Source organism: Labrus bergylta, chromosome 1, assembly GCF_963930695.1.
Source record: "Labrus bergylta chromosome 1, fLabBer1.1, whole genome shotgun sequence".
NCBI lineage: Eukaryota > Metazoa > Chordata > Actinopteri > Labriformes > Labridae > Labrus > Labrus bergylta.
Window position 1 is genome coordinate 32758475 of NC_089195.1, and position 26081 is coordinate 32784555.

Sequence of the window (26081 nt, forward strand, 5' to 3'; positions counted from 1 at the left end):
AAAAACTTTGGGAGTGACATGCAGTAAAGAAGCCGGAGGTCCGACTTGAACCTGCGCCCCCCGCTTGGAGGACTTTGCTTTGGTGCAAGGGGGCGAGACCAAACCAATAGGCCATCTGCACCCTGTTATTGTGGACTTGAGTGAAGGGGAGTTCCACTCTGCTTCTTTTGCAAGCTGAATTGTTTGTGACACAGATGATTCACCAACACTTCTCTTTCACATTTATGGAGAAAAAACCCTCTCTTCCAACTCCATGTGGAAATTGTATGCTCTGCGTCTTGTCCATCCTCCTACGTTGTGCATCATAAATCTGGCTACACAGGCTTCCTAAAAGCACAAGAATCCTCACTTTAGCTCAGCTAGCATACAGCGTATCTGACGTGTTCAACCAGAAAGAAAACCTGAATGACGGGGGTCAGAAGTTGGGGAACTAACAAACCACTGCACTTGTTGCAAAAGGGAACAAAATAAGTTGGGCCTTGGGTTTCTTAAAGGTGGAAGAAGAACATAGCCCTCTGCAGCCACCCAATCGTTCTATTAAAATGACTGAAAAACACAAGTTGGAGCCAAAACAAAAGAGAAGTGGGAGTGACTGGACAAAAGGGGTGATTGGATTGAGTAGAAACTTACACACACACACACAACTCAGATGTTCATTCAAACACAGAAAGCCAACTGATGGTGTTGACTCTCTGGAGACTCACAACCAACTGAGCAGGGAAACTCAAACCTCCCCATAAATCCTCCCAGCCATCAGCTGAGGGGGAACATCACAGGTACAGTCAACACCTCCTGATGAGCGCGGAAACCTGTGACCTAGTTCCTTAGGAATCTGTCAACAACACCCAACATGTCGATGGAAGTTGACGCTAGGTCACAGAGATTGGTTAGGGGTCAAGCGTTGTCAGTCTTAACAGGAGCATCACCTTTTTTATTGACAGCTGGTAGGCCTGTCGTATCATTTTGAATGGGAGGGGGTAGGCTGTGTGTATGTGGTTGAATTGACGAGGGAAAAGCTTTCAAGGTGAATATTGTCCGATCTTTTGTACTCAGTCTTTGAAACTCTTGGTGAGCTTCTGAAAACTCGATCCACAAGCTACCATGGTCCCAATGGATTAAGGGTTCCCTGATGAAGGTCCAAAAATGACTTTGAAGGTCGGTATTAATAGTCTAATTGGTTAATGATCAGGTGGTACATCAAGGATCTGGTAAAAGTGTCAGAATCCACTCTGCACTTGCCTGCTTTCATGTCCTACAATAAAATGTAATCCAATCAGATGTCTTCCCTTTCATTTAATTTTTTTTTTTAATTCTTCACTCCTCAATATGTCCTGCCCTCCTGGGTGTCCATGCTAATGAAGTGTGACGGTAGTGATGAAGTGTAACAGCGGCTGGTTTTTGGAGGTGCCGTGCCAGTGACAGGGTGGTCCCCGCCTCACACTGCTGCTGCTGCTGCTGCTGCTGCTGCTGGCACCCTCATGCTCATCACGCACACATTGTTCAGCGGCACCTGGTCATAACACGGGTGATGGTGAAAAGCCCGCTAAAGAGCTGACTTCTCATCGTCGTCGGCATTTGTAATTTCAAACCCCTTGCTTTTATTAATCCTAAAATGATTGATTACATGTGTAGGGGTTTTACTGATAAGTGATGCTTTTACATTGATGGTAAGTGTTGCTGCTGAATCTGGCAGACCAACATAGAAATAGTTCCATTCAATCTGAAAGGCAGATTTTTAATCCATGCAAGGCCATATAAATGTAATCTTTATTCATTGTGCACATTTTTTGATGGTTTACAGCTGCCTCAAATGCCTAATAATTGCTAAAATCCATTAAGTACAACAACTGCCCCGCAGTCTTGTTAATATTTCTCATTCTGCTGAAGACCTTGTGTTTTACATCGCCTGTATCACAAGATGACAGCACGGATCACTTGTTTGTATTGTTGTATCTATCCCAGTCTTTGCAGGCTCAAACTACCCAGGTTGTTTTAAAAAGCTCCAGTGGTTTTGTCATGCAATGCTCCTGAAAAGGCCCCGATTTCCTCTCGTTCAGGACTGCTTGATTTCTCTCTCTGAGCATTACATGTGACTGGTTTCTGTACTTGGAATATAGAAATAGAAATAGAGAATGGACTGTGGACAGAGCAGGGACTCGTGAGAGAGAGAGTGCAGAATGACATTACCAACATGCTCTCTTTTGATGTATGTATAAAACTGTCCAATTATTTCATTCTAACTCTAAATGATTCATTCTTATTAAGTCATTAGAAGGCTTACCTTCAAATGTTCCTGTATACCGCCTACCTGCGAGCCCACGAGCTGAGTCTTCCACAAGCCCAAGCTAGTTGTTTGCAATTAGAATTGCAGAGTGAAGTACTTGGGTTTCTCATTGCCAACAATGTGCTTCTCTCCTCTTCCCAACACTTTATTGTGGACTTGTCCTTTATTTATTTAGCTGGAGAAACAGGCAACAGCAGGTTGAATTAATTTAGTTAAAATTGGCATTTAAATTGGTAAGTTAGATTTTACTCTGCCAATGAGTAGTACAGTAAATGGTAAATGGACTTGAGCTTGTACCACTTTTCTAGTCTTCTGACTACTCAAGGTGCTTTTACACCACAGGTCACACATAAACTGTGTCTTTCCCAAGGACATATCGGACATGTGGCTGCAGGAGCTGGGGATTGAACCCCCGACTTCATAAACTGATCCACAGCCGCCCCAAATCTAAAGTAGTCATTCGCAACAAGTTCTGCTCTCCTCTGCCCAACCCTGTGGACTTTTCCTGTAGTTGGATAAAGTCTATATATAAATAATAATAGTATGACAGCATTTCCCAACGAACCGTAATCTGTATGTGTCTGGTCTTGCAGAAACATATGTACCTTTATGTATGTATTATGTGTTTATGGGAATCCATTGGAGTACTCCCAACAGACCCCCTATCCATAATTCACTTGGACCTTGTCTTTGGAGTCTAGCGGATACAAACCCAATTGTCTGTACGTGCTGAACCTGAACTAGTCCTTCTTTCTGTTTCTCAATTTATGTGCTTTTCTTTGATGTGCGTTCTTTCAGATGGAGGTTCAACATTTGGAAAATGCATTCATCAGCTGGTCATTCTTTTCAGTGTCTGTCATGTTCGATGATAGATCTCGGGGGCAAACGTAGCAAGGTTAGGGAGGTGAATCTGTCCGTGTACTCACAGCCGGTTTCAGTTTCAAAATTGGCACACAAATGGTTGGGATTAAGCCTGGAAAAAAGAGGAGGCCACGGATGTAACGGCAATCAAAGTTGAGAGGGTCGCAGCTTATTTATACCTTTAAAAGGTCCTTAAAGTTCAGATTCACTTGTAGTTCATTTTTGTAATCGAAATAACAAACTCATCATCACAAGAACAGATTCATGTCCCAGTGGCTCTCTTTCTTTGTCCATCTTGTTCTTTATTTCCATTGCCATTGTCATTGGAACAGTTGTAGTTGGAGTGAGTTGCCTCCAATGTTACTGCATCTTAAAATGAAAAGTTCAAGGTAGAAAAGCCTTCTTCTTACAGCCGTCTGTAGACTTCAAATTATCCATCTGGACTAGTTAAGTAATATTTATTCCAAGGTTCACAATGATGTTGCCATCACAAAGTTTTCCTTGAAAGACCGTGTTGCCCCACAGAACGAATAAACAGGACTTATTTTCACCATTGGCAGATATGGAGATGGTGTAAGCTGCATAAAGCAAGACATCTATCAACACTCAGCAAGTCACTACCCCTGTAAGAGAGAATTTCTAATGATGGAATAATGGATACCCCCAACGTGTTGTTGACCAGTGGAGCCTGTCAGTCTGTTTGGAGGGAGTCACAGATTCAAGGGGGCTTGGAGGGGGAATGGTGTCCAAGAGTGAGACTAATTTATGCACATGTGGCCGTGCACTTCAGAAAGCCAGATGTTGAAATGGGTGAATTGTGTATATGGAGATACTTTCACAAATCCCACCCAGCACATGTGAACACATTTGGTCAGAATGAGACAGGAGGACTGAGATGCTAAGAACACATACTGTATGGAGTGTAAGACCCTGTTTTACACCTGTTACCAACATGCCTCCTGAATTACTGGATCACAGGTAGACAACCTTACAGGTGTGGACACACTCGGGATGCATTATGGACGCCTCAATGCAGACATAATCTGGGATTTGTCTGGCAGTGTATACGCCCACTGGATCAGTGTGATGACCACATGAATTTACTGGGCTGCTCTTTTTCACTCGCTCAGTCGCTCATTCCCACCTCTTGAATAAGTTAGCGACTGTTTGCAGGTAAATACAGAGGCGCTGCTTGTCAACAGGCAAAGCAGGCAATTGCGTGGGGGCCCCAGACCAGTAGGGGGCCCAAGAGGGCTGACAAAATTTAACCCAAAGCAGCGACCTATAATGTGCAAATTTTGCAATGACAGTAGGAAAACTTCCCTAAGGGGGCCCCATCTGACAGCATTCACTCTCATTGCCCTGCAGAAAGCTGGTTGGAGGGCCCCCCCATTGATTTTTGCCTTGGGTCCCAGTGGACTCTAGAATCACCACTGGGGAAATGTACTTGGTATTTATTTATATATATATATATATATATATATATATATATATATATATATATATATATATATATATATATATATATATATATATAATTTATTTAAATCGTCATGTTTTCACACATGCACAAAACTCCTGAAAGTTTAAATTCTGAAGGACCATTTGTTTTATCCCGACTTACCAATCACTTCTCTCGCCAGCCCCTGAGTAAAAATTCCACGTTAAGTGTGGGTTTAGCTGATGTGTGAATAAAGCAGAAAATAGTTCAGGAAAACTCAAGCTAGCAGGTCGGGGTGATGACATTGATATCATGCTAATGGTGCATTCGTCGTAATGAAGCTACTTCATACTCTTTTCTGCTCACAGGTACGTTCTTCTACACTCGTTCATTGATGCTGTATATGTCCAATTACATGTAGCTGTGATATAAAGGTAAAAATCTGGAATTACAGTGTCCATTTATAGTCCCCGGACCTCCACCCCCCCTATCCAATACTTCAGGAGAACTTAAGGTTGTGAGGGACACGTGGGAAAAAGCAACTCAGGAAGATTCCAGGAACAGGCTGTCCTGACATTTTCTACAAACGTCCAGGGGTGTACAAGTGAAAACAGCCAAATACTGATCAGACCCTGAGTCAAAGAATAAAGCCCTCTTTCTGAATTGTAAGTTTTGTTAACCAACGCAGAAATGAAGTCATTGAATATCCATCACCAAAGGGAATATTTCAAGAATAACAAAAAGGCCATTATGAATAAAAAGGGTCACACTTTTATAGTCATGCTGATAACTTTTTCAATACCACAGCAACAAAAATAAAAGTCTTAGGCACCCAGTATTGGTTAATTTCTTGTTTTTAATTAACAAATGTTGCAGATAATATCCTGCACTGTTGTATTTGCACAATTGAATTGGCAATGTTTCAGTACCAAATCATTGCATACTTATTTGTGGAATTTCGACAGAGCTCCCTCCCTCTCTCTCTCTCTCTCTCTCTCTCTCTCTCTCTCTCTCTCTCTCAAAGTATTTTTAGATACTACTGATCATTGAAATAACAGAGATTGCATTATTTTAAAACGCGGTATGAAAAGTATAAAAGTAGGCTCATCTTCCATAGATGGAAAATGCTCGCTTAAGTACTTTGTTTTTGGCCGACATTCAAATGATTCGTTGCGTTTTGCACACTTTAAAACTTGCAAAACTCTTGAGGTTGTGAGTTAAACTTCCCCTAATCCTCGCTCTCCGCAGACCCTCAGGGTGAGTTTGTTTACAATAAGCAGCCAAGAGCCGAAATTGAAAGAAACTCTTCCAAGACTGTGCAACTTCTTGTAAATAACATAATTGCCCTGAGTTGTATCATCACGCTGAGCGCCTTCGTGTGTGCCAAGTGAAGTTCCAGTTACATCCAGAGATGTGTGTGTTTTAGTTGGCATCAACAGCAAAACTCTCCACACACAGTCTGTTACACCAGGGCCAATTGGTAAGCGTTGTGGTCGGACCCCCCTCCCCTGCATTACAAGAAGGGGTACAAGAGGAGGTTTGATTGAAAAAAAAAAAAAAACTGTCTTTATCTTTACTCCCCTCTTTCTTCCTATCCTCAGGAGAAATCATCTCCTGAATAAAAACAACAAAATTAGCCCCTCTGAGTCAGATTGTGTTTAAACCGGCGAGAGAAAACAAGCATTTTCTCTGTGCGCCATGCCCGTCTGGGAACGAGTCCCACAATAACACACACATTTAATACAGCACATCCTGGATCCACGCTGGGGTGTCAGTGTTTATGGCAGTGCCGCCACCACATGCACACACACACTCTCACACTCACACACACGAATCAGAACGTCTGTAGCCTCTGTGAAGATGAGTCAGCGTATCTGAGGTTTGGAGCGGATCTTGATCTGGGATGTGGGAATTTAATCATTAAAATAGGGGGACCGTCTCCCAAACGTCTCCCCGTGCTCCTGCGTGTGAGTGTCATATTTGCTGTCTGACTTGAATTAAGCTTTTCAATGTGATGATTTTCTTTGAATTTGGTGTGAAGGCCCCATGCAAGAGCCAATGAAGATCTGTAAAGTTTTCTTGATAGCATCGAAAAATGTTGTATCCTTGTGAATTTTCCCCCTTCATTGCTTCTTTATATCCCTCTCCCTCTATGCAGTGAACAATATTTTAAACATAATGACTAACATACTTCATAAAGTGTTATCCAGGCCTCCTTTTTTCCTTTCATTGGCTCGATATCTTGTCCTGTTGTCCTTGTCTCCTACTGGCCTTAATAGTCCTGGAGACTGCATCACAGATCTACACTTCTTTTATTGCCATGGGTCTTGCTTGTTTTAATGGCAGTTTCAACAGGATCGGTGCACCATGTTCAGTCTGTGCCGTACCCTCTGGAGCTGATCCCGCCCTCTCTAGTCACTGCTGGTGTTTCCACTGCACGTTGAGTCCGTCTCCAGCCTCTCCGCTCTGCTCCACAGCAAAAATACTCGCCGTGTCTATATTCGACGGAGCCAGTTGCAAGCACGTGTCAAGGTGAATAGAGCAGATTGACTCGGACAGGAAGTCAGACAAGAAAGTGCACAGAGCATCCGGTCAGTTTTCAAAATGAAACACAACATAACAGACTCACAATTGTATATCCAGTTATTTTATCAACATTAAATCAAAACAGGCACCAAAAGAAACAGCAAATCAACCTCAGAAAGACCCCATGTTGAGAGCTCTTATTAAGCTGGGCTGAATGAAACTGCGAGTTCATCCCTTTAGCGTTGAAGGTAGACTCCCCAAAAGAGAAGGGTCTCAGGTTTGAGGACACGTCGTCCATTGTGCCAATTAGCATGAGCGCATGCATCCCAAAGCCGCTGGCAAATGAACATTTGTGGGCTGCTATTGTGCCATGAACTCCCACAATGTGGCTTTGGAGGTTTATCCAGTGTAATAGTACTTTAAACAAACAATCCTTGCTTGAGCAGAGCCTCCTTTGTGGTCTGGCAGATCCAGTCCTGCTCTGCAGCTGTCATACGTGGAAGCAAAAGTTCCAAAAAGGAAATTGAGAATTATGTTGTTAGGAACCTGACTGGATCACAGGTTGAACTGGAAGGGGAAAAAGCTTGCACCTTCTGCCCGGTAATGTACCGGTTATTACAACCTTTACAAAAATATAAAGTGTCCTTGTAGCTTTAGGTTAAGGTCATGTCCCTTCACCTTGACATAGTTGAGGATTGATCATTATAATGGGGTCTTATTGAAGGCCAGAGCTGAATCAAGAAACTTGGCAGCAGCAAACCAAAAACATCCTTCATGAGTAGTCGGAGTTGCACGCTCTCAAACAGTTTCAGTGTCTACACATCTCTTCCCCTGCCAGTAAGGGAAGAGTTTCTTCCTTCCAAATTGTTGCCTGATGCGTAGATGATGATGTGGGAGTCTCTTGGGACTCTGTACATACGGCGCTCTCACGTCTGAGAATCACCTCGTCCTTGCCCCTTCACACCCCGGCCCCTCAAAACTGACAGGCTTTACTTTCCTTCCTCAAATTAATCCTCCAACTTAATTATCTCATGTCGGCCAAATCACAGACCGACTTTTCAAGCAGTGATGGATCCTAGTTGATGAAATATTCTCATCAGTCCAACTCAAAGGCAGCTAATGCTAAAGGCTGTTGTGCTAACAGACAGCCCTGAGCACTCACCTGTGGGAATTGAATAACCCGGACTCGGATCATGATGTCTGAGTTGTATTTTAACATAAAGAAGCATCAAAGAAGTCTTTATCTTTCAAGAGAGTCCGGAGTTGGACTTGGCACTGTGCTGTGGTCTGAGGATGAGTCTGGCTTTACCACCCCACTAAAACATTTATCAGAGGATGATGGGAACAACTTCCCTTTCCTCAGCTCGACCTTGGATTTGTTTTAGTGTCATCTTTTTAGTGTTCCACCACTTGTATTTTATCATGCTTTTACAGTTCCTGGACAGGACTTATCATCAAAGTGGGAGTACACATGAAAAAAAAAAAAAAAAAACCTCGAGTCCTTAAGCAAGAAAGATGAAACGGGCAGTTTGTTTATTTTTCTGAAGACTTCTTTTAATGCCATTTTTCTTTATTGAATAGAAAAAGATTTGGATGGAAAGGGGACTGATACGCATCTTAAGGACAAGGGTTGGATGTGAACCCCGAGCAGATGCAGCAAAGACTCCACCTCTGATCATGGGGGGCCTTTCTTCACCATCTTTGCCAAAAAGGCAACCGATGAAACAGGCAATGAGATGTTTCGATTAAAGAGAAGATGTTTTAAGTGATCCAACCTTCTCAACAGGGTCTTAAGACGCTGACTAGACTCTTCTCCTCTGTCGCCCCCCGGTGGTGGAATGAACTTCCAAACTCCTTTAATCTGCAGAGTCCCTCTGCACCTTTAAGAAAAAGCTAAAGACCCAGCTCTTTCATGAATACCTACTAACTTAATGATGATGGTCTCCATATTATTGATGATGATGATGGTAATGACGATGGTTTTTGTTTGATAACGACGACTTATAAGATGGTTTCTATACTGATTAGAGCTCTCAAGAACTGCCCTCAATGTTGTGCTTTGCCTCTGGTCACTTCCTGTCAGCACCTGTGTGTCCAATCAGACTCAAAGCTGATCGTTGGCTCTTACTGACATGGATAAAAGCGTCTGCTAAGTGAATTGTAGAATTGTAGAAGTAAATTAAGCTGTCATTTGCTGACCTTAATGTACAACCCCATTTTCTACAAAGTTGGAACATTGTCTAAAAACAGAATGTCATGATATGAAAACCCATTTTTAATTGGAAGTTGCACACAGAAGTCATGTGATATGTTGAAACAGAGAAATGTCATTGCGTCTGGACGATTGAACACCCACTTAAATGCCGACAACACATTTAAAAAAAAATGTGGATGGTGGCATCAAAAGACTGGAAACGTAATGAAATGCTTAAAATAGCAGAGAGAATTTGCATTTGGCTTTTTAGACTGTTCTGATTCACACCATGACTCCACATTAATATTATCTGCACCAGATACTAACTTCACCAATACGAGAGTTTGGGAATCTTCCAACAGTTATCTGTTTTTGTTGTCGGGCCAAACCTCTGAAGATGCCATGTCAACGCAGTGCTTAGCTCTAACAAATCAAACAGGCTTCCATCTGGACGACCTTCAAGTCAGGAACCCCTGCTCAAGGATCCTATCCACCGAGCCAAACAAACACACACACACACACACACACACACACACACACACACACACACACACACACACACACACACACACTCTCTTTCATTGGACGCCCATGCACAGTCCCTGAAGTCTGGGCTTGCGTCTTTAAAAAGCCATGAACAATAAAGGCCTGATTAAATCCAGAATGGATTCAGGAAGTAGTGAAACCATTTGAAAGCGCGAGGAGTGCTTTCACACAACCCACTCCCTCAATAACCTCCACTCCAGCGCTGGCAGCCTTTTGTCTTTTGAGATTGTTGACTGCTCCACAGTCCTGCAGAACCTGTCACTTTTTTCATGTCTACCATAACAGACTGGGAGGTCTCATATGCTTTAAAACTGACTCAATAAGGAGCTCATTAAAAAGCAGATAGCAACGTAAAAGTGAGCAGAGGTTAATTTTAAGCACCGCTGACTTCTCTATCTCTCTTTGTTTTTCAGAAATCATAGACGACCTTTCACATCTCGTGGACAAGACAGACGACAGGATTCGAAATGAGACACGGAGGGTGAAGCTGGTGGAGACAAAGTCAGCCTCCTGTGGTGAGTTTACCTTCATGGAGGATCACCTTGTTCTATTATTTTTATTTTTATTTTGGGACTTTTATGCCTTAATTAGATGGGACAGATAGAGTAGGTAATTCGGGGGACAGAGTGGGAGAATGACATGCAGGAAAGGAGCCGGCGATCCAAGCCGCCTACTTGGAGGACTGTAGCCTCCTTACCAGGGGCGGGACCTAACCCCTAGGCAAGGGATCATCAACCAGCCGCCCGTTGGCCACATCCGGCCCCCCAAAGCTTCCCACCTGGCCCCCAGAATATAAAAAAAATCTGAAAATGTGTGCAGGAAAAAAGATGTTGTGGTATTTAAGGTAAAGCTGTAAAAGCAAACTCAAAACAATTTAAGATAAATGTCGCTCTGCACATCAAATAAAATGTAAAGGAGCCCAGACCTGTGACATCAGGCTCGACAGCTGTGAGGTTATGTGCAAGCATATTTTAAAGTCCAGCCCCCCAAAGCTAGCCCTTGTACAGATGTAGTTGATGACCGCTTGGCCATCTGCGCCCCCACCTTGGTCTATTATAAGGAACCAAACTGTTTTTTTAAGGTCCCAGTTCTTCATTTTTCAAATCTGACCGATTGACCTTATCGATTAGCTATCCAGTGTTGTGCATCCTTTATGGTGTCGGTAAGTCTCAAGCAAACGCCTTAACCAAATCCATTAACGCTGCCAAGTCACAAACTCACAAACCCAGAGAAAGGCTGCATATCCGGTCATCAAAAAAAAATCCCATCCCAGCAGTCCGACTCTGCCTCAGTCTTTTCAAGTCTTTTTTTTATAAAACAAAACAAAAATGTCCTCTGTGGGTAAATCTTTTCAAAGGACCTCGGCCCACGATGAGAGGTGTGTTAGCGGGTTAAAGCCAATCTCTGGAATGTGGCTGAGTTTGCCCAGCGAAAAACGCCACACAGCATCGCTATAGCAAAGGCTGCATTGTTGTGCCGGGAGACCCCGGCTAACAGGCGGTCACCGACGGAGACGGAGGAGGCAATGGGAAGGTCAGCCCCCCCCCAAGAATGCTTCATTCTGTGGGCCGTGTCCCCATGGTGCCCGAGCGCGAGTTTGTTTGAAGATCCCAGAGCTCATATTGTGTTGGAATCAGAACTCTTTTCTTTCTTTTCTTTTTTTTTGTTTAACTTGTTCTTTTGCCATTCTGACTCGCTCCTCCTCCCTTCGCTCAGTCAGTTCCAGGCCGAAGAATATTCATGGAGCGTGTGTTCTCCTGCGTGCACCTGCATACCATGCATCAACGCTACCTGCTGTGCGCGTTGCTGGAGAGCACAAAGTGTCAGCCTAAAATGTCTGCAACTGTATTTGCACAGTATGATCTTGTTATAGTGTGTGTGTGTTTGTGTGTGTTTCACTGTGGATGGAAAATTCCCCCCTTGCGCTTCTTCTCTCTCACCTCAGTGCTCTCTCTCTTTTTTCCATTCCTCTCTGTCATCCCCCCCGTTCGTCTCCTCGCTTGTTTGACACTCGTCTTTGTGTCAAGCAGAGAAAGAATTGAAAATACGACATGCCACGAATTGTTCTGAAAGCTTTCCCTCTCTCTCCATGGCAGCGTGTTTATAATTCCTCGGCTGTAAGGCTTTATTTATTTTTTGAAGCCGCCTCTCATCCAAAGCCGGGCGTTTGGTGTTATGTCTCAGCCGAGTCCTTGTAAAGCTACAAATGTCTGGTTCTGACAGGCGGGGAGCATACTTAGCGTAACTATCGGGAGCTCCCCTCGTTGTAAAAGAGGCATCTCAATTATTTTTTTCTTTTCAAACACACGGGGAAACATTTCCAGAAATGTAAACAACAATGTTCGCTTTAGAATGAACAACATTAATCATGTGACACTTGCACTTTCGTTTTATGGGTTAAAACGTTTTTGATTAAAGCAAACACAAGAGATCCTAAAAAGTTTGAGCAGAAGGAAGCTGAAGCCGAGCGATGAGAAGAGTCGTCTCATCAAAAGATAATCACGCAGAGGTGCTGTCAGGAAACCTCAACCTCGTGAAAAGATCTCACATGCAGCCCAAACCCACCCTGATCAACTGCTATAGCCACACCTCATGCAAAAAAAAGATATCTCTTGAATGAAATGATGAAGTGCCTTTAATACTGTATGATCAGACATTAAGGAAACATGCTATGTTGAAGTGCTGGCTTCTCTGACAACAATGCAGCAGCCAGTATGTCCTCCTTCTAACTTTAGATTCTGCTCCTGAATGCTCTGGATTTGTTTGGACCAGAGAAGGTAGGCGGTTTTAAGGCGACCCCCTCACACGGCCGTTTTGGACTCCCCTCGGTTTGTCAGATATGAGAGCAGTTATCAGGTCAACAGGTGTTGCAGCGATGGAAGCGGGCAAGAGTCTTCAGAGTCCACCACATAGTGACCTGAGTGAGCATCGACTGTAGAGAGGAGGGGAGACAGCTCTCTTATATTTCAAATTTGCAGTACCCATTTTAAACACTAGGTGTCAGAGTTACATACTGCTCCTTTAAAGAAGATATGAAAGCTTCCATAAACTGAGATGTTGAAGAATTTCTAACATTTTTATTGTAACTGAAGCTTCGATCTGTCATCAGCAGTTGCAGTATACAAACTATGCCCCCCCCCCCACTCCTCCAGCGCTCATTTAACAAGCTAAGCCTGATTCACAGAGTCATTACCACTTGTTTTAGATGTTGTTGGTGGGAATTTAGGAGTGGAGCCTTTGACTTTGGTCGGCTTAGTGTGGCAGATTAGTTTTCGGCACCAAAGGGTCTCTTGGAGAGTGGCGTGAGTTCCCTCTGAGCTTAGGCGTCACCGGCAGGCAGCATTGGGTGCTCGAGCGGCTCGCTCAGCAGAGATAATCCTCAGTTTGTGAGGAGGGCCACTTGTGCAAACCCCATGAATCCCGCAGGTGGTTCGCATCTCAAGTAGGTCTGTTTCTGTTTGGACTGGAGGGGCGGTCTGAGAAGACGGTGGGGGAGGGGCCGCTTTTGAGAGAGTTGGAAAACGAGCATTTTAAGGCGAATAAGTGATGTGAATAGTAAAGGGAGCACTCGTTCTGATCGATACGATGTTGAACTATTTCAACTCTGTCGACTTTAATCAGATTTTATTCTTCTTATGGCCCTCACATTTCTGCTTTAAAAAAGGACAGAAGAGTTTCTCAAAGTAATACAAGCTGCTAATGATGTTCCCACATCTGAGATTCCTCTTAGCGCCTAAAAAAGTTTAATGAAACTCACCTTGAAAAATCTATAAATATTTAAAACCCCCCCCTTTCACATCTCGTGTCTGCCAGGGTTTCTGCGAGAGCAATTTAGCTCTAGTTAATGTGCTCACGCCACAAAACGGCACCATGGTGCACATGATTTCATCCCAACAGCTGAATACCAGACATTTTAATCTGATTCAGATTACCTCAACGAGCTCATTTATTGGCGGACTGGTGGGTTAAAGACCATCGCTGGAAGAGAATGCTATGGTGACGACGAGCACAACTAAGTGGCCAAAAGATGCCGTGTGGTGGAGTGCACTACAAACAGAGTGAAGAACACACAAATAGGATTTTATTATCCTCTGAATCTAGAAACCTGAAGCTTTAAGTGTGAAAAAAAAGTGGATAAATGGAATAACGATAGGTAACAATAGGAAGAAGAATGAGGAAAGGCTTTCATTTTTTTCTGTTAAATAATGATCTTACCAGGTGATAGCGTTTTAAGATTAATTTTGGGTCTTTTTATGCCTTTATTTAGAGATAGGACAGTGGATAGAGCATGAAATAGGGGAGAGAGAGGAGGGGATGACTTGCGGGAAAAGGAGTCACAGATTCAAACCCAGGCCGCCCACTTGGAGGACCACATCCTCTGTACATGGGGGCACTGACCACCGGGTTACCAGCGTCCCCACAATACCAGAATTGTAAATTTCAAGACAGTACTATTAAATCATAGATATCAATAACTTTAACTGACCCAAAAACACAACAGAATAAATATAGGCCAAAAATATTGGGTAATTACTTTGTTTATTTTTTTGCAAAAAGCTGCAAGCAGCCTTCTCCATACTGTTTGAATTGCACAAATACATTGGCAACGTTCCGGTACAGATTTGCTGTATTCGCTGTATTGAACCACAGCTACTCTCTCTATCACATAAACACAGGAGAAGTTAGGCAAAAAGAAAAACTGTCTCTCCTCACAGCCTTCTTAAAAGTGACACACAATCAACCAGTCTGCTGATCTCCAACACATTAAGTTACCTGTCCACGTGAGCCAATCAGAGAGGTAGCTCTGTAATCAGTGCAACATGGGCTATAGGTGTAATCAATCTCACTTCCCCTGGAGTGAAGGAGGGGATTGAAGAAAAGGAAAAAAACAATCCAAACAGTCCAAACAATCCATTGTCTTCAGTGACGAGTAGAGACCTAAAAAAATCCTTTAATTTGAGCAAGCCTCATATCTCCTACATCCCCTGAATTAACTCTCTGAGTCTAATTATGGTACAGTAGTGATATGTTTTATGTGCTCACATATTTAAGGTCCAGGTGTTTTCTATTCTTTGGATCATATTGAGACTTCTTTGAGATCTCGTACTCGAATAGAATAGAATAGAATAGAATTACTTTATTGATCCCAAACTAGGAAATTATGGTACTACAATCCTCGGACCAATTTAAGGACTCAATCTTTTTCTTTGCTGTGATCTAGGAATGAGACATCTGTAAGACACTTTGAGAACTTGGGAATGTTTGTGAGCTTCAGGGACCATTGGATGGGAGAAAACTGACCAGCGTCACACTAACCTTGTTAACATAAAACTCCTTTTTCTTCAAAGGTCACCCTCCTCGCCTTTTGTGGTCCCAAAAGACGGAGGTTCAGAGGTTGTCTTGGTCTGTCCCAGGCTCTCACCAATTATTCCTTTTCTCTATGATTTGTCTTACTGATGTGTCTGAAAATTGCTAAAATGGGATGAACCCAGACTCTGCCCCCCCCCCAAAAAAAAAACTCCTGGGTGGTCAGTCTATCAGCAGACACCAACTATCTCCCTCCGCATCAGTGTCACAGCACAGGCCTAATCTATCTGGCAAGCAAACGACATTATTGTCATTAGTCTCTTTGGGAATCTGAAGGGTCAGGAGAGGCTTGTTTGGTTACTGAGGCGGGCAGGAGGGTCAGGGTCAGCTCGGGGGATCTAACATGGCTTCATGACTGACTGTTATTTGACATTAGGGGGTGTGAGAGTTTTTCACCACACTAACATATGCACATGTTTTACAGCTCGGCCTCTACTGCTATTGTTGCTGGCAGAAGTTTGAATGAAATTCTGATGTTTGGATGTAAAGTGGGCTGGGTGCTGCTTTGGTATCTTTTACACTCAAACAAAGATAATTGCTGGAAACTTGTGTGTATTTGCTTTAAATTTGGGGCTTTTTAAAGAGACATCAAAAACGCTCTTCTAACGTGTGTTTCTACTTTGACATTTATATTATATACTCACATGTGTAAGTTATCAGGAGGAAATGCCCTGTGTACACTGAGCAGTCCTGAGAAATCCTGAGAATTCAAGAGTGGCCACAGCTCCCAAAGAAACTCAATCCCCATTAGGCACCATATTAAAACACCCAACTTCAAGGCAGGATTAAAGATGTTTACAACCTGGAACAGTTTTTGTTTCTATGGCAAACTTTCCAGTTATTTTAGGGCGTTTTCACACCGATGGTTTGTTTTCTCCGGTCTCAATCAAGGACCACTATGTTACATCGTTGCATAATTACCTCAAGTTTGGTCTGAGATCACTTGGGGACCAAAATGTGTGATGTGCAAACAAAATGCTCTCTGATTGGTCCAGATTTCTTGATGGAAAAATCCTGAAAGTAAACAAAAACTAGTTCCAATTTCAAAATGGACAGACAACATCACAGATTAATGTTGGGGCTGGTTATCGTTTTTTATGTTGTTGGTATTTATCATTGTAGGCACATTTTTGTGTTCTTGTGTTTGTCGAAAGTTGTGAGTTTAAACAGTCATCCGACCAAATCTCTATGAGCAACCACATATCCTCATGAGTCCACCGTCCATCCAAGATTCATTGTGCTGCTGTTGTGGTGGCAAAAGGCTTATAATCCTACCCATGATACACTGCGCGGCCATCCAAAAATGTGCAATGCTTACCGCAGTTATGTTGGATGGAGGTCGGTTCATGTTCTTACTACAAACAAACAAATTTCACCAAAAAGCAGACCGAGACCTATCTTTGTCAATCGGCTTGGTACGGTTGTTTGGTCCATTAGGGTTCAACTGTCAGATTTCACAGCAGTGCACTATAATTTGGCAAATGGACTCGAGTTTGTTTTGATGAAACCCCAAAACTGTTAGGTATGAAAACACCCTTAAAGGTATCTGGTATGTTTCCTTCAGCCGCCCCTTTTTCATGACAGATTCAAACAAGAAAATTGGTGAGTTTGCATGTTTACTCTCTCTTCAAATCCAGTCTGCTACAACCCCAAATACAATGTATGTTTACTCGTGCATATGCCAGCCCAACACTACTCTTCCTCTCCACCATTTGGTCAAAATATGGTCACTTCACTTCCAGAAAACCAACATGGTTGGGGGGGCAAATTCCAAACTTGAGGCTCCAGTCAAAAAGCCACTCGACAAACCAAAACCTGCATGTACTAGGATCCTATAAGATTAAAAAATAATCAGAGAAAGACATATTTAGCCATGAATTTCTCCAAAAACGATAGATGACAGTCAGGACACAAGGAGCCAAAGTGGTAAAAAAAAGAGACATCTGGACCCTCTAAAGCCACATCCTGGCAGAGCAAACCAGCATCAGCCGCACATTTCATCAGACCGCCGCACCACCACGACCACCGCAAGCAATTAGTTCAGCATGGCTTATATCTCGGCCCCCTTCTCTTCCCCTGTGGGAAAGACGACCAATTAGGCGGCGGAGGAGTGCGCGGGCGGAGAGAGCCAAAGAATGAGAGAAATGTAAACCCAAAGTGAAAGGCTGAGGGAAAATACCAGCGCTGTGCTTAATAACAATGGACTGCTCGAGTCAGTGAGAGGGGGACCGGCCTGATATGCAGTTGTTTGAAATCATCACTCCTAGAAGAAGGGGGGGGGGGGAGGGGGGGGGTGTATGGTTTCGTCCTTGGAGAAAGTCTTCCATATCTCACGAGTGTGTGGCATATTTGGTGGTAAAAGTCATAGAATATAAACACTACATGAGCGATAACCAAATCTGACAGGCATGCAAGTGTTTACGATGCGCACAATAAACCATTGCTGCTCTCGTATATTTCTCATAAGGATAGTTTATTAGTACCAACTCAACCTGTAATGATTGTCAGACTTTAGTGAATCAAACCAACAACTTTTTAAAGCCAGAGTCAGAAGCTCTTTCTAAAACAAAATCAAATATAGATTTATACAAAAGTAATGCTGCTCAATTATCCCTTCTGGGCCTCCATACATGTCTGCAGAGACTATGTCCTCTGACTGGATTTGATTTGTTTCGGTTGACTCGTGAGGTTTTTTGGGTCGAGGAGCTAGTGTGTTTCCTCCTCCCAATGAAAGCACACAGGTGAGTTTAGGAGAGGATACAATTCAGCGATTGGACGTGATTCAAACCAGTGATTATGACTAGAGATGCACTGAGCTCCTATTTTTAAGTACCGATACTGGTTCCGATATTCGTGTCGTGTGTGAGGCTACACAAAGCTGTAGTAAACCTGGCATTGCATTGTACTGTCTTCACATACAAACAGGAAGCAGGTTTTTCAAGTTAAATCTCTCAAACTGAAGTGTAAGAATTTTACTTTTTAACACATAGAAGGAGCTGTTGCATCTCGTCCGAACGTCGTCATGGAGACGATTTGTGGACACTTCTTTCCAGTTCGGTCTGAACGTCTTCAAAGTGAGACTGTGCGGGTTGAGAATGTTTAAAGTGTCCAACCATATTTCCTCAACTTAATTTTGTTTATATAGCACTTTAAACACAACATAGTTGATCCAAAGTGTTGAACATTGCAGAAACAAAGCATTAGAAAGTAACAGACAGTGACGTGGATCGGCTTTCCTCTGTCCGATATCTAATATGTAAATTACATCGATATCAGACCCGATACTGATATAAGATCAGATCGGTTCCATCTGTAAATACGACTGACCTGGACGTAGCAACAAAGGAGAGAAAATAATGATAGTGAGGTGAAAAGCCAAGCAGATAAAGTTTTAGTTCTTGTAAACTCTACTCTCCAGAAACCATCTAAGGAATCAGTTTGTTTGTGGCTTTAGTTAATAAGCTGCATCAAACCAGATTCCGTCAGCTATTTAAATGATTCATATTCAATAAAAAGTGATGGTAAAGTTCCCGAAAGACATTCATCTTTTTTACGAAGGACCAGAATTCCTGTAGTGGATTTTACACACTTTTTTTTTTTCCCTGGGTGGTGGCTACAATAAAAAGTGTAATATTTTCAGGTCCTGGGGGTTTAGCGCTTTGATGAAGTGTGAGTGAGCGTTTGCACATTTTTTTTTTCTCCGCTTCCATGGTATCAGTGAAAAACAATGATTATCCTCTCGGAGCACAATCAGAAACACATGCCTATCACAGGGTGCGATCTGCAGCAATAAAGCGTCTGTGGCTGTTCAACGCATGTAAACTGCATTAAGTCATCAGGAGAAAAAACGGTGATATGCTGTGAGGGCAAACTCACTCGGGACCCTCGTTAGATCAAGGCCTTTGAAAACTCATCGTGAGGTATGCAGGCTCCTTAACTCTTCCAAGTGTATTCCCCTGTGTCTGCTCTGAGCCCCTCCCCCTCCTCCTCTTCCTCTTCCTCCTCCTCCTCCTCCTCTCTCCTCCTCCTCCCTCCTCGTCCTACTCCTCTCTCCTTCTCTTCCTCTCTCCTCCTCCTCCCTCTTCTCCTCCTCTTCTCTTCTCTCCATCCTCTCTCCTCCTCCTCCTCCTCCTCTCTCCTCCTCCTCCTCTCTCCTCCTCTTCCTCTTCCTCACCCTCCTCTCCCTCATCCTCTTCCTCCTCCTCTTCCTCACCCTCCTCTCTTCCTCCTCTTCCTCATCCTCCTCTCCCTCATCCTCCTCCTCCTCCTCCTCCTACTCCTCCCTCCTCCTCCTACTCCTCTCTCCTTCTCTTCCTCTCTCCTCCTCCTCCCTCTTCTCCTCCTCTCTCCTCCTCCTCTTCCTCCTCCTCCTCCTCCTCCTCTCTCCTCCTCCTCCTCCTCTCTCCTCCTCTTCCTCACCCTCCTCTCCCTCATCCTCCTCCTCTTCCTCACCCTCCTCTCTTCCTCCTCTTCCTCATCCTCCTCTCCCTCCTCCTCTCTCCTCCTCCTCCTCCTCCTCCTCCTCCTCCTCTATGAGTCTGTCTCACATCAGGTTCAAACTCCTCAGCAGCTCAACAGCTACGTTTTCAGAGTTAAAGGACCAATCAGTAAAATATCTACTGACTGAGATGATAAAGGTATCTTACTATCTGATCAGACATTAAGGAAACATGCTCTGTTGAAGTGCTGGCTTCTCTGACAACAATGCAGCAGCCAGTATGTCCTCCTTCTAACTTTAGATTCTGCTCCTGAATGCTCTGGATTTGTTTGGACCAGAGCAGGTAGGCGGTTTTAAGGCGCCCCTCAGTTTGTCAGATATGAGAGCAGTTATCAGGTCAACAGGTGTTGCAGCGATGGAAGAGGTCAAGAGAAGTGGTTCAGATAGAAGTGATTGTACCCGACCTAAAAAGCCTCTGCATGTTTCTAATAAGCTCCACGAGCAGAAACGTGCTCAAACTAGGATCAATATTGGAGATGCTTTTGAAAAATGGAGAGAGGTTAGAACACAGAAAGGTTTACAGACCCATGCAGAGCTGGATAAACACTGAAGCTTCAGTGATCATTTGTGCATCATGACAGAATGATTTATCCAGCTATCGTTCTTGACACCTGTTCTCTCTTCCTCTCCTCCCTCAGGTATGATGGTCGTGATCGTCCTGCTCCTTATAGCCATCATCGTGATCGCTGTGTGGCCCGTGTAGCTGAAGAGGACAGCGGCGGTCGTGGACACGGCAATCCCTACACTTTGGTTGCAGAATCCTACTTTTAAACCTCGTGCACATGTACAGACATTCTTTTAATCCCGATCTCTAGTCGGGTTTTTATTTCCCATTCTCTCTCTTCACATTGAGACACAAAGGTTGTGAATGATTTCCCGACAGAGGCGATGTGAAAAAACTCCTTTAGCGGCACGGTACCATGTGCCTGGTGACATCAACAATCATTTGGGTGAAAGGCAAAGAAATAACTTCTGTGTAAACTGTCTTCTTTATAGGTGTCATTAAACTGAAAATGTATGAATTAGTCAAACTGTTTGGAGGTTTTTTAAACCCCTCTGATCCTGGACTGTGGTGAATGTTGACCCAGGAGTAGGACCTCCCGCAGGCAGCAGGAGCGTTCCCCTCATAAGTCTGACTGTGGTCTGTCTGAGGCTCACCCTGCCAACAGTCATTCTGCAAGCTTTGCAATACTCACACTCACTTCTATTTGCTCATGCATTACTGTAGCAGCTGTAATGTTATCATTTGTCTTCAGATTTTACAGAGTTTATAGAACAGCTCTCAGCCAAAACAAGCAGCTCGGCTGTGTGACTAACATGGCTCTCTTGTCCTTCGTTGTAAATCAGCTCGGCTCGTAATTTCTAATAAAGATCATTTCTAGTTAAAAGTCCCCGGGCTCCTGTCTGTCTGCTTCAACGCTCCGGCCTTACTCTGCAGAATCGTACCGTTTAGTGTCATGATGTTTGGTTGGGTGCATTTTTTAAAGGTCACATGTTATGCTAAATCATTTTCACCATGTTCCTCTGACTCTAATATGTGTCTCTAGTCCGTCTACAAACCCCCCCAATGATGAGAAAAGTCCATCTTCTCTGTCTTTTGCCTGCTCCACTTTTCAGAAAATATGTGCTCAAACAGGCCGTTTGGAGATTCTCCCTGAGTGACATCACAAAGGGCAGTAGCCCCTCCCCCAGGTGGGTGTCTCCTTCAGACGTATTTCTAGGAGGGTGGAAATTTTCTTATCTTATAACCAATTATCTGAAGTCCATATATCATGTTTTATTTTATGGGTGGCCCTGGCTCAGTTGGTAGAGTCATCACCTCTCAACCAGAAGGTCAAGGGTTCAATCCCCAGCTGAGCAACATGTCCAATGTGTCCTTGGGCAAGACACTTAACCCTGCATTACTCCCTCTGCTTCAGTGGTAGTGTATGAATTAATTAGTGTTGTACTAACTCTCTGATATTCATCCTTTGGATAAAAGCATCTGCTAAGTGAATTGTAACATTTATTTTGAAATTGACTGGACGTTCTGTGAGTTTCCTTTTTCTGACTTCCTGTCCGGGTCGTTCTATTCCGTCCAGCTTGACGTGTGCGTGCGGCTAATTTGAAACAGATCAGGCGCATCCACAAACTCCTTGCAAACTCATAACACTCACATAATCAAAAAACGGATTAAATAAAAACAGACGCTTTAGGATTTTGAATGTAACAAGAGTTTATTTGAACTGAAAATCAGAATTTAGTTCTACCAGGTTGGTGTGTTCAGTAGTTATTATTTCCTTCTTTAATGGCAACAATCTAAAACGAGCACAAACAAAATACAAAAAAAAAATAGAGTTGAAAAAAGACAATAAAATCCACAATGTCTTGTGTCATTAAATATATTCATATATAATAACCATAATATATTAGTACGCATTGTAAAACAACATTGCAAAAAGTCTTGGCAATGGTGACAACTAAACAACATTTACAATTCATAGTATGAACACAAAGCAACACGCTTTGACAGGTGTGTGTGTGTGTGTGTGTGTGTGTGTGTGTGTGTGTGTGTGTGTGTGTGTGTGTGTGTGTGTGTGTGTGTGTGTGTGTGTGTGTGTGTGTGTGTGTGTGTGTGTGTGTGTGTGTGTGTGTGTGTGTGTGTGTGTGTGTGTGTGTGTGTGTGTGTGTGTGTGTGTGGCGGTTCATCAGGAAGCTCGTCAAACCATCGCTGAGGACACAGGATGTCACATTTACAGCATGAGGCTCCACGGACTCTAAAGGTTACAGACGACTTTGAGCCAAACAGAAACACTGACATGGACAGTTGTGGTGCGGAGTGAGACATGAAGGCAGGAACATGTGATCATGTGATCATAGTGTGTACGATGATGTCATCAGTGATGCTGGCGAAGCACGTAACATTCTTATGGACGTCGTCTAACCCGACACAGATTATCTTCTTCTTTTTTTTTTCCTTTTTTTTTTTTTTAACAGTTGAACTCTGGTGAAATCGATCCATCAGAAATCAGAAATTATTGTCATTTAAATGAAGGAAGTTGTAAGGAAGCCCTAAAGGGACATGCATCCAAACATTTATTATTTTCTTTCAAAATAAAAGCAGGTTTTTAACTTAACAGGAAGTACAGTTCTCTTAGCTTAAAACAAAATACAAAATAAAAGCATGACAAAAACTGTTTTTGAAATGAAAAAAATGTAATTAATCGCAATTAATTTTTGTATTTTAGCGTTTGATCGTGATGAATCGTGTGACAGCTGATGTCTAGAAATCGTTATCACGGGAACACAGAGATTATTGAAATGTACCGATGTATGTCCAGTCAGGGCTTCCGTAGAGATCCACTAGATGAAAACCATTTGTTAAAAAATACCTTTCGAGTTACTATCACTCACACTGAATAAAATCCTGTAGAACATCGAACACGTGTGTTGACATGGACTGAAAGGAATCCCCGTTTATTTATTTTTACAAACCTGAGCTGTGTTTTTCTACACGCATCCCTCCAGAGGAATCCAAACTGAAACTTCACACTAAATAAAAAAACGAGCGATGTGGTTTGAATCGAGCAGCACCAAGCGATTGCAATTCAGCCCGTTTGTCCCTGTGCGAGTGTGGAGGTGAAGAGAATGAATGTGACAGGTCAAAGGGGACACTGCAGCTCCTGAGTGTCCCTTCTTTAAAGAGAATGTACAGTCATGCATTGTGTTTGCAAAAGAGTGTGTGTGTGTGTGTGTGTGTGTGTGTGTGTGTGTGTGGACTGGGACTGTATTTAAATGCTCCCTCATTGGACCGTTGGATCTGATTTTATAGAGATGGAAAACGAGAAGAGGTGGACTCCAGAAAAACACACGATCATGATAAGTGTGTGAGCTTTTTCATGACGGATTCACCGCTGCAGCACGAGGTAAGGACATCCTCGTCGTCTTCTGATTCCGATGCTAATCCCTCCTCTTACAATCTGCATTCAAACATCGATGAAAACTAAAGATGTAAGAATCTGTGGGGTGGATTTTAACATAACTCAAAGCACACACGTTGGATTCACTTAAAGAAACTGCAAAGAAAATATGTCTACTGTTCAAGGGAAGAGGAGAGATGGTGACAGCCTTCTTTTTTGCCTCTTGACACTGAGATGTGTGTGTTGCAGTTTTATTTTGAAAAGTAAAGAAGAGGAAAGGAAGTAACTTTAAATTTCATCCTCCTTTGAGAACATGTACGCTTTGTTGTTCAGGTTTCTTTTTTCTCTTATTCTTTTATTGACATCAAAATTATCATTCAGTGAGCTAAACTCTATTTTTGTTAACAAGGCAGAAGGAAACTCTCCAAAAATGGAGGTCGTTGCTCTCAGAGGCGGACCTTAAGCTTTTTAACATATTTCAGTGGACTCCTTCTCTCAGAGCGGATCCAAGGGAAGAACTGGAGCACATGAATCACTTAAGGCAAATGTATTTAGGTGCAAAGGACTAACGTTTCCATGCACTGCGTCGTCAGTGACAGATATTTCTCTTTCAGGATTAATCTGTCGTCATTTACTGTCTTCAAATATTTGTTTTCACGAGCTGGTAGAAAAGAAAAATGTTTACATCGACACCAAAGTCTGCATTGATGCTCTTGTGAAATACCGTGTGCACATCTTCATGCTGTACTTTCACCCACACAGCACGACCCGCCACAATAAAAGCCCAAACACAATTGGTCTTCTGTGAATTTTCCTGGAAATATTCTCACTTAAATGTGGATCAAATTCATTAAAAACAAAAAAAAACTAAAGAGGCCATATTATTTTTTCTGCATATTAGTGATCCAAGAAAAGATGTTCTGTGGTTTTATTTTGTTAAATATAAATCGATAATGTTAGCCTTTCTCCTTCTTTAGGGCTAAAAGATCCTGCAGGGTTTGTTAAATAGAAAATAAAACATATCAGTAACTCAGTAAATCAGTGCGTTTTTGGAAATCCAATTTTTGTAAAAATGTGGGTTTTGTAAATGCAAAGGTTGTGATTTTTACTGCAGCCTGTTCTCCGTAAATCACTGCAACTCATTTATATAAAACTTCAGAATCTGGAGCATCACTAGTGGTCGGCTAACTGGACATAACAGGATCAGATGTGAAGCGTTCACATGCAGCTTTGTAGGAAATACAGAACCAGTAGAATCCAACCAGTAAAGACAGAAAAGGGCCCAACAGATGATTTAAGCAAACCAGAGATTATTCAGGGAGGGGGGGTAAAGCGACAGATTTATCTTTAAGTCTCTCCTGACATCATGAAATTCTTCGATTGTAAAAATCTTAAATGTAGGACGACATGTTTTATGTTTCTTGAGTCACTGATGTACCTGGTTTTGTAAGAAAAGGGGAAATGATGGAAGTAATATGTAGATAAATGTGCTGTGCATTCATGTGGCTTACAAAAAAAAAAAAAGGTTTTATGGCACAATTCTTAAAGAAGGACTCGTGACTGAAACCCACACAGGTTAAATAACCTGCAGCGGCTTAGAAGTGGCTTTTTTTTTGTTTTTTTTTGTTCTGTGTCATTTTTAGAACCAGCAGTAAACGTCCATGAAATCAACAATGTACAAAATATAATGCTGTCATACGGAGATAAAAGGAACACAGATAACTTTATATGCTGGTAATAGGTGCAAATTCGGCAAAAATCCACGAGAGAGACAGATCTCAGAGTAAAATAAAAACCATCACACCAAATCTGCAGGGTGAGCTCCTTCAACAAAAGTTCACTAGAAAAAAACATCCTAAATAATTCTCTTCATGCTTCTACACAAAAAAAAGCAGCGACATAAACAGTCTCTTGTCTGTCCGTGGTGCTCCGCCTGCCTCTTTTCCAATTTTTTTTTTTTTTTTCAAACGACCCGCTCAGCTCTCCTCTCCATGTTCCCCCCCCCCCTCCCCATCGTCTATGGCTTCTTGCACTTGCCTTTCTTCTCGCGCTGCTGGAACTTCCTGAGCCTGCGCGCCCACGTGTCCCTCCACTGGATAACCAAGCTGCCTTTGTCTGCCACCACGCCACTCTGCCCGGGGGAGTCCTCGTCGTTCCCCAGCAGCAGGTACTTCTTCCCCGGCTTGATCTTGGGACACTTGCAGGCCACGTCCTTGGCGCGGACCCACAGGAACTGGTCGCCGCGGCGGATGCGGCTCTCGCCTTGCTTGTACACGGAGATGATGTTGACGGTGAACTTCCACCACTCGGCGGCTTTGTCCGCCTTCAGGATGTGGACCTGGACGGCTGCAGTAGACAACAGAGATGACACATTATCACTTCATGAGAGATTTACGACATTCCACCGATGTGCAATCAGCGTCTCGGCAGGAGGTGATTTTTTATTAACAAAGAGTCTGCAGCCA

At 42.9% G+C, this 26081-nt stretch overlaps 2 protein-coding genes across 3 annotated transcripts in view; one reads left to right on the top strand and one right to left on the bottom strand.

Annotated features, from left to right (window-relative positions):
* The window catches only part of stx8 (syntaxin 8), a 46353-nt gene extending 25245 nt beyond the window's left edge, over positions 1 to 21108 (top strand). The window contains exons 7-8 of the mRNA XM_020654155.3: positions 10266 to 10367; positions 20356 to 21108. Of these exons, the coding sequence (XP_020509811.1) occupies positions 10266 to 10367; positions 20356 to 20420 (167 nt within the window). The 3' untranslated portion in view covers positions 20421 to 21108. The remainder of the gene's footprint in view (positions 1 to 10265; positions 10368 to 20355) is intronic.
* An 806-nt stretch (positions 21109 to 21914) lies between these two features.
* ntn1a (netrin 1a) overlaps positions 21915 to 26081 on the bottom strand; it is a 79744-nt gene continuing 75577 nt past the window's right edge. For both annotated transcript variants that reach the window (XM_065959428.1, XM_065959426.1), the window contains one exon: positions 21915 to 25962. In XM_065959428.1, coding sequence (XP_065815500.1) covers positions 25634 to 25962 — 329 coding nt within the window. In that variant the 3' untranslated portion in view covers positions 21915 to 25633. The remainder of the gene's footprint in view (positions 25963 to 26081) is intronic.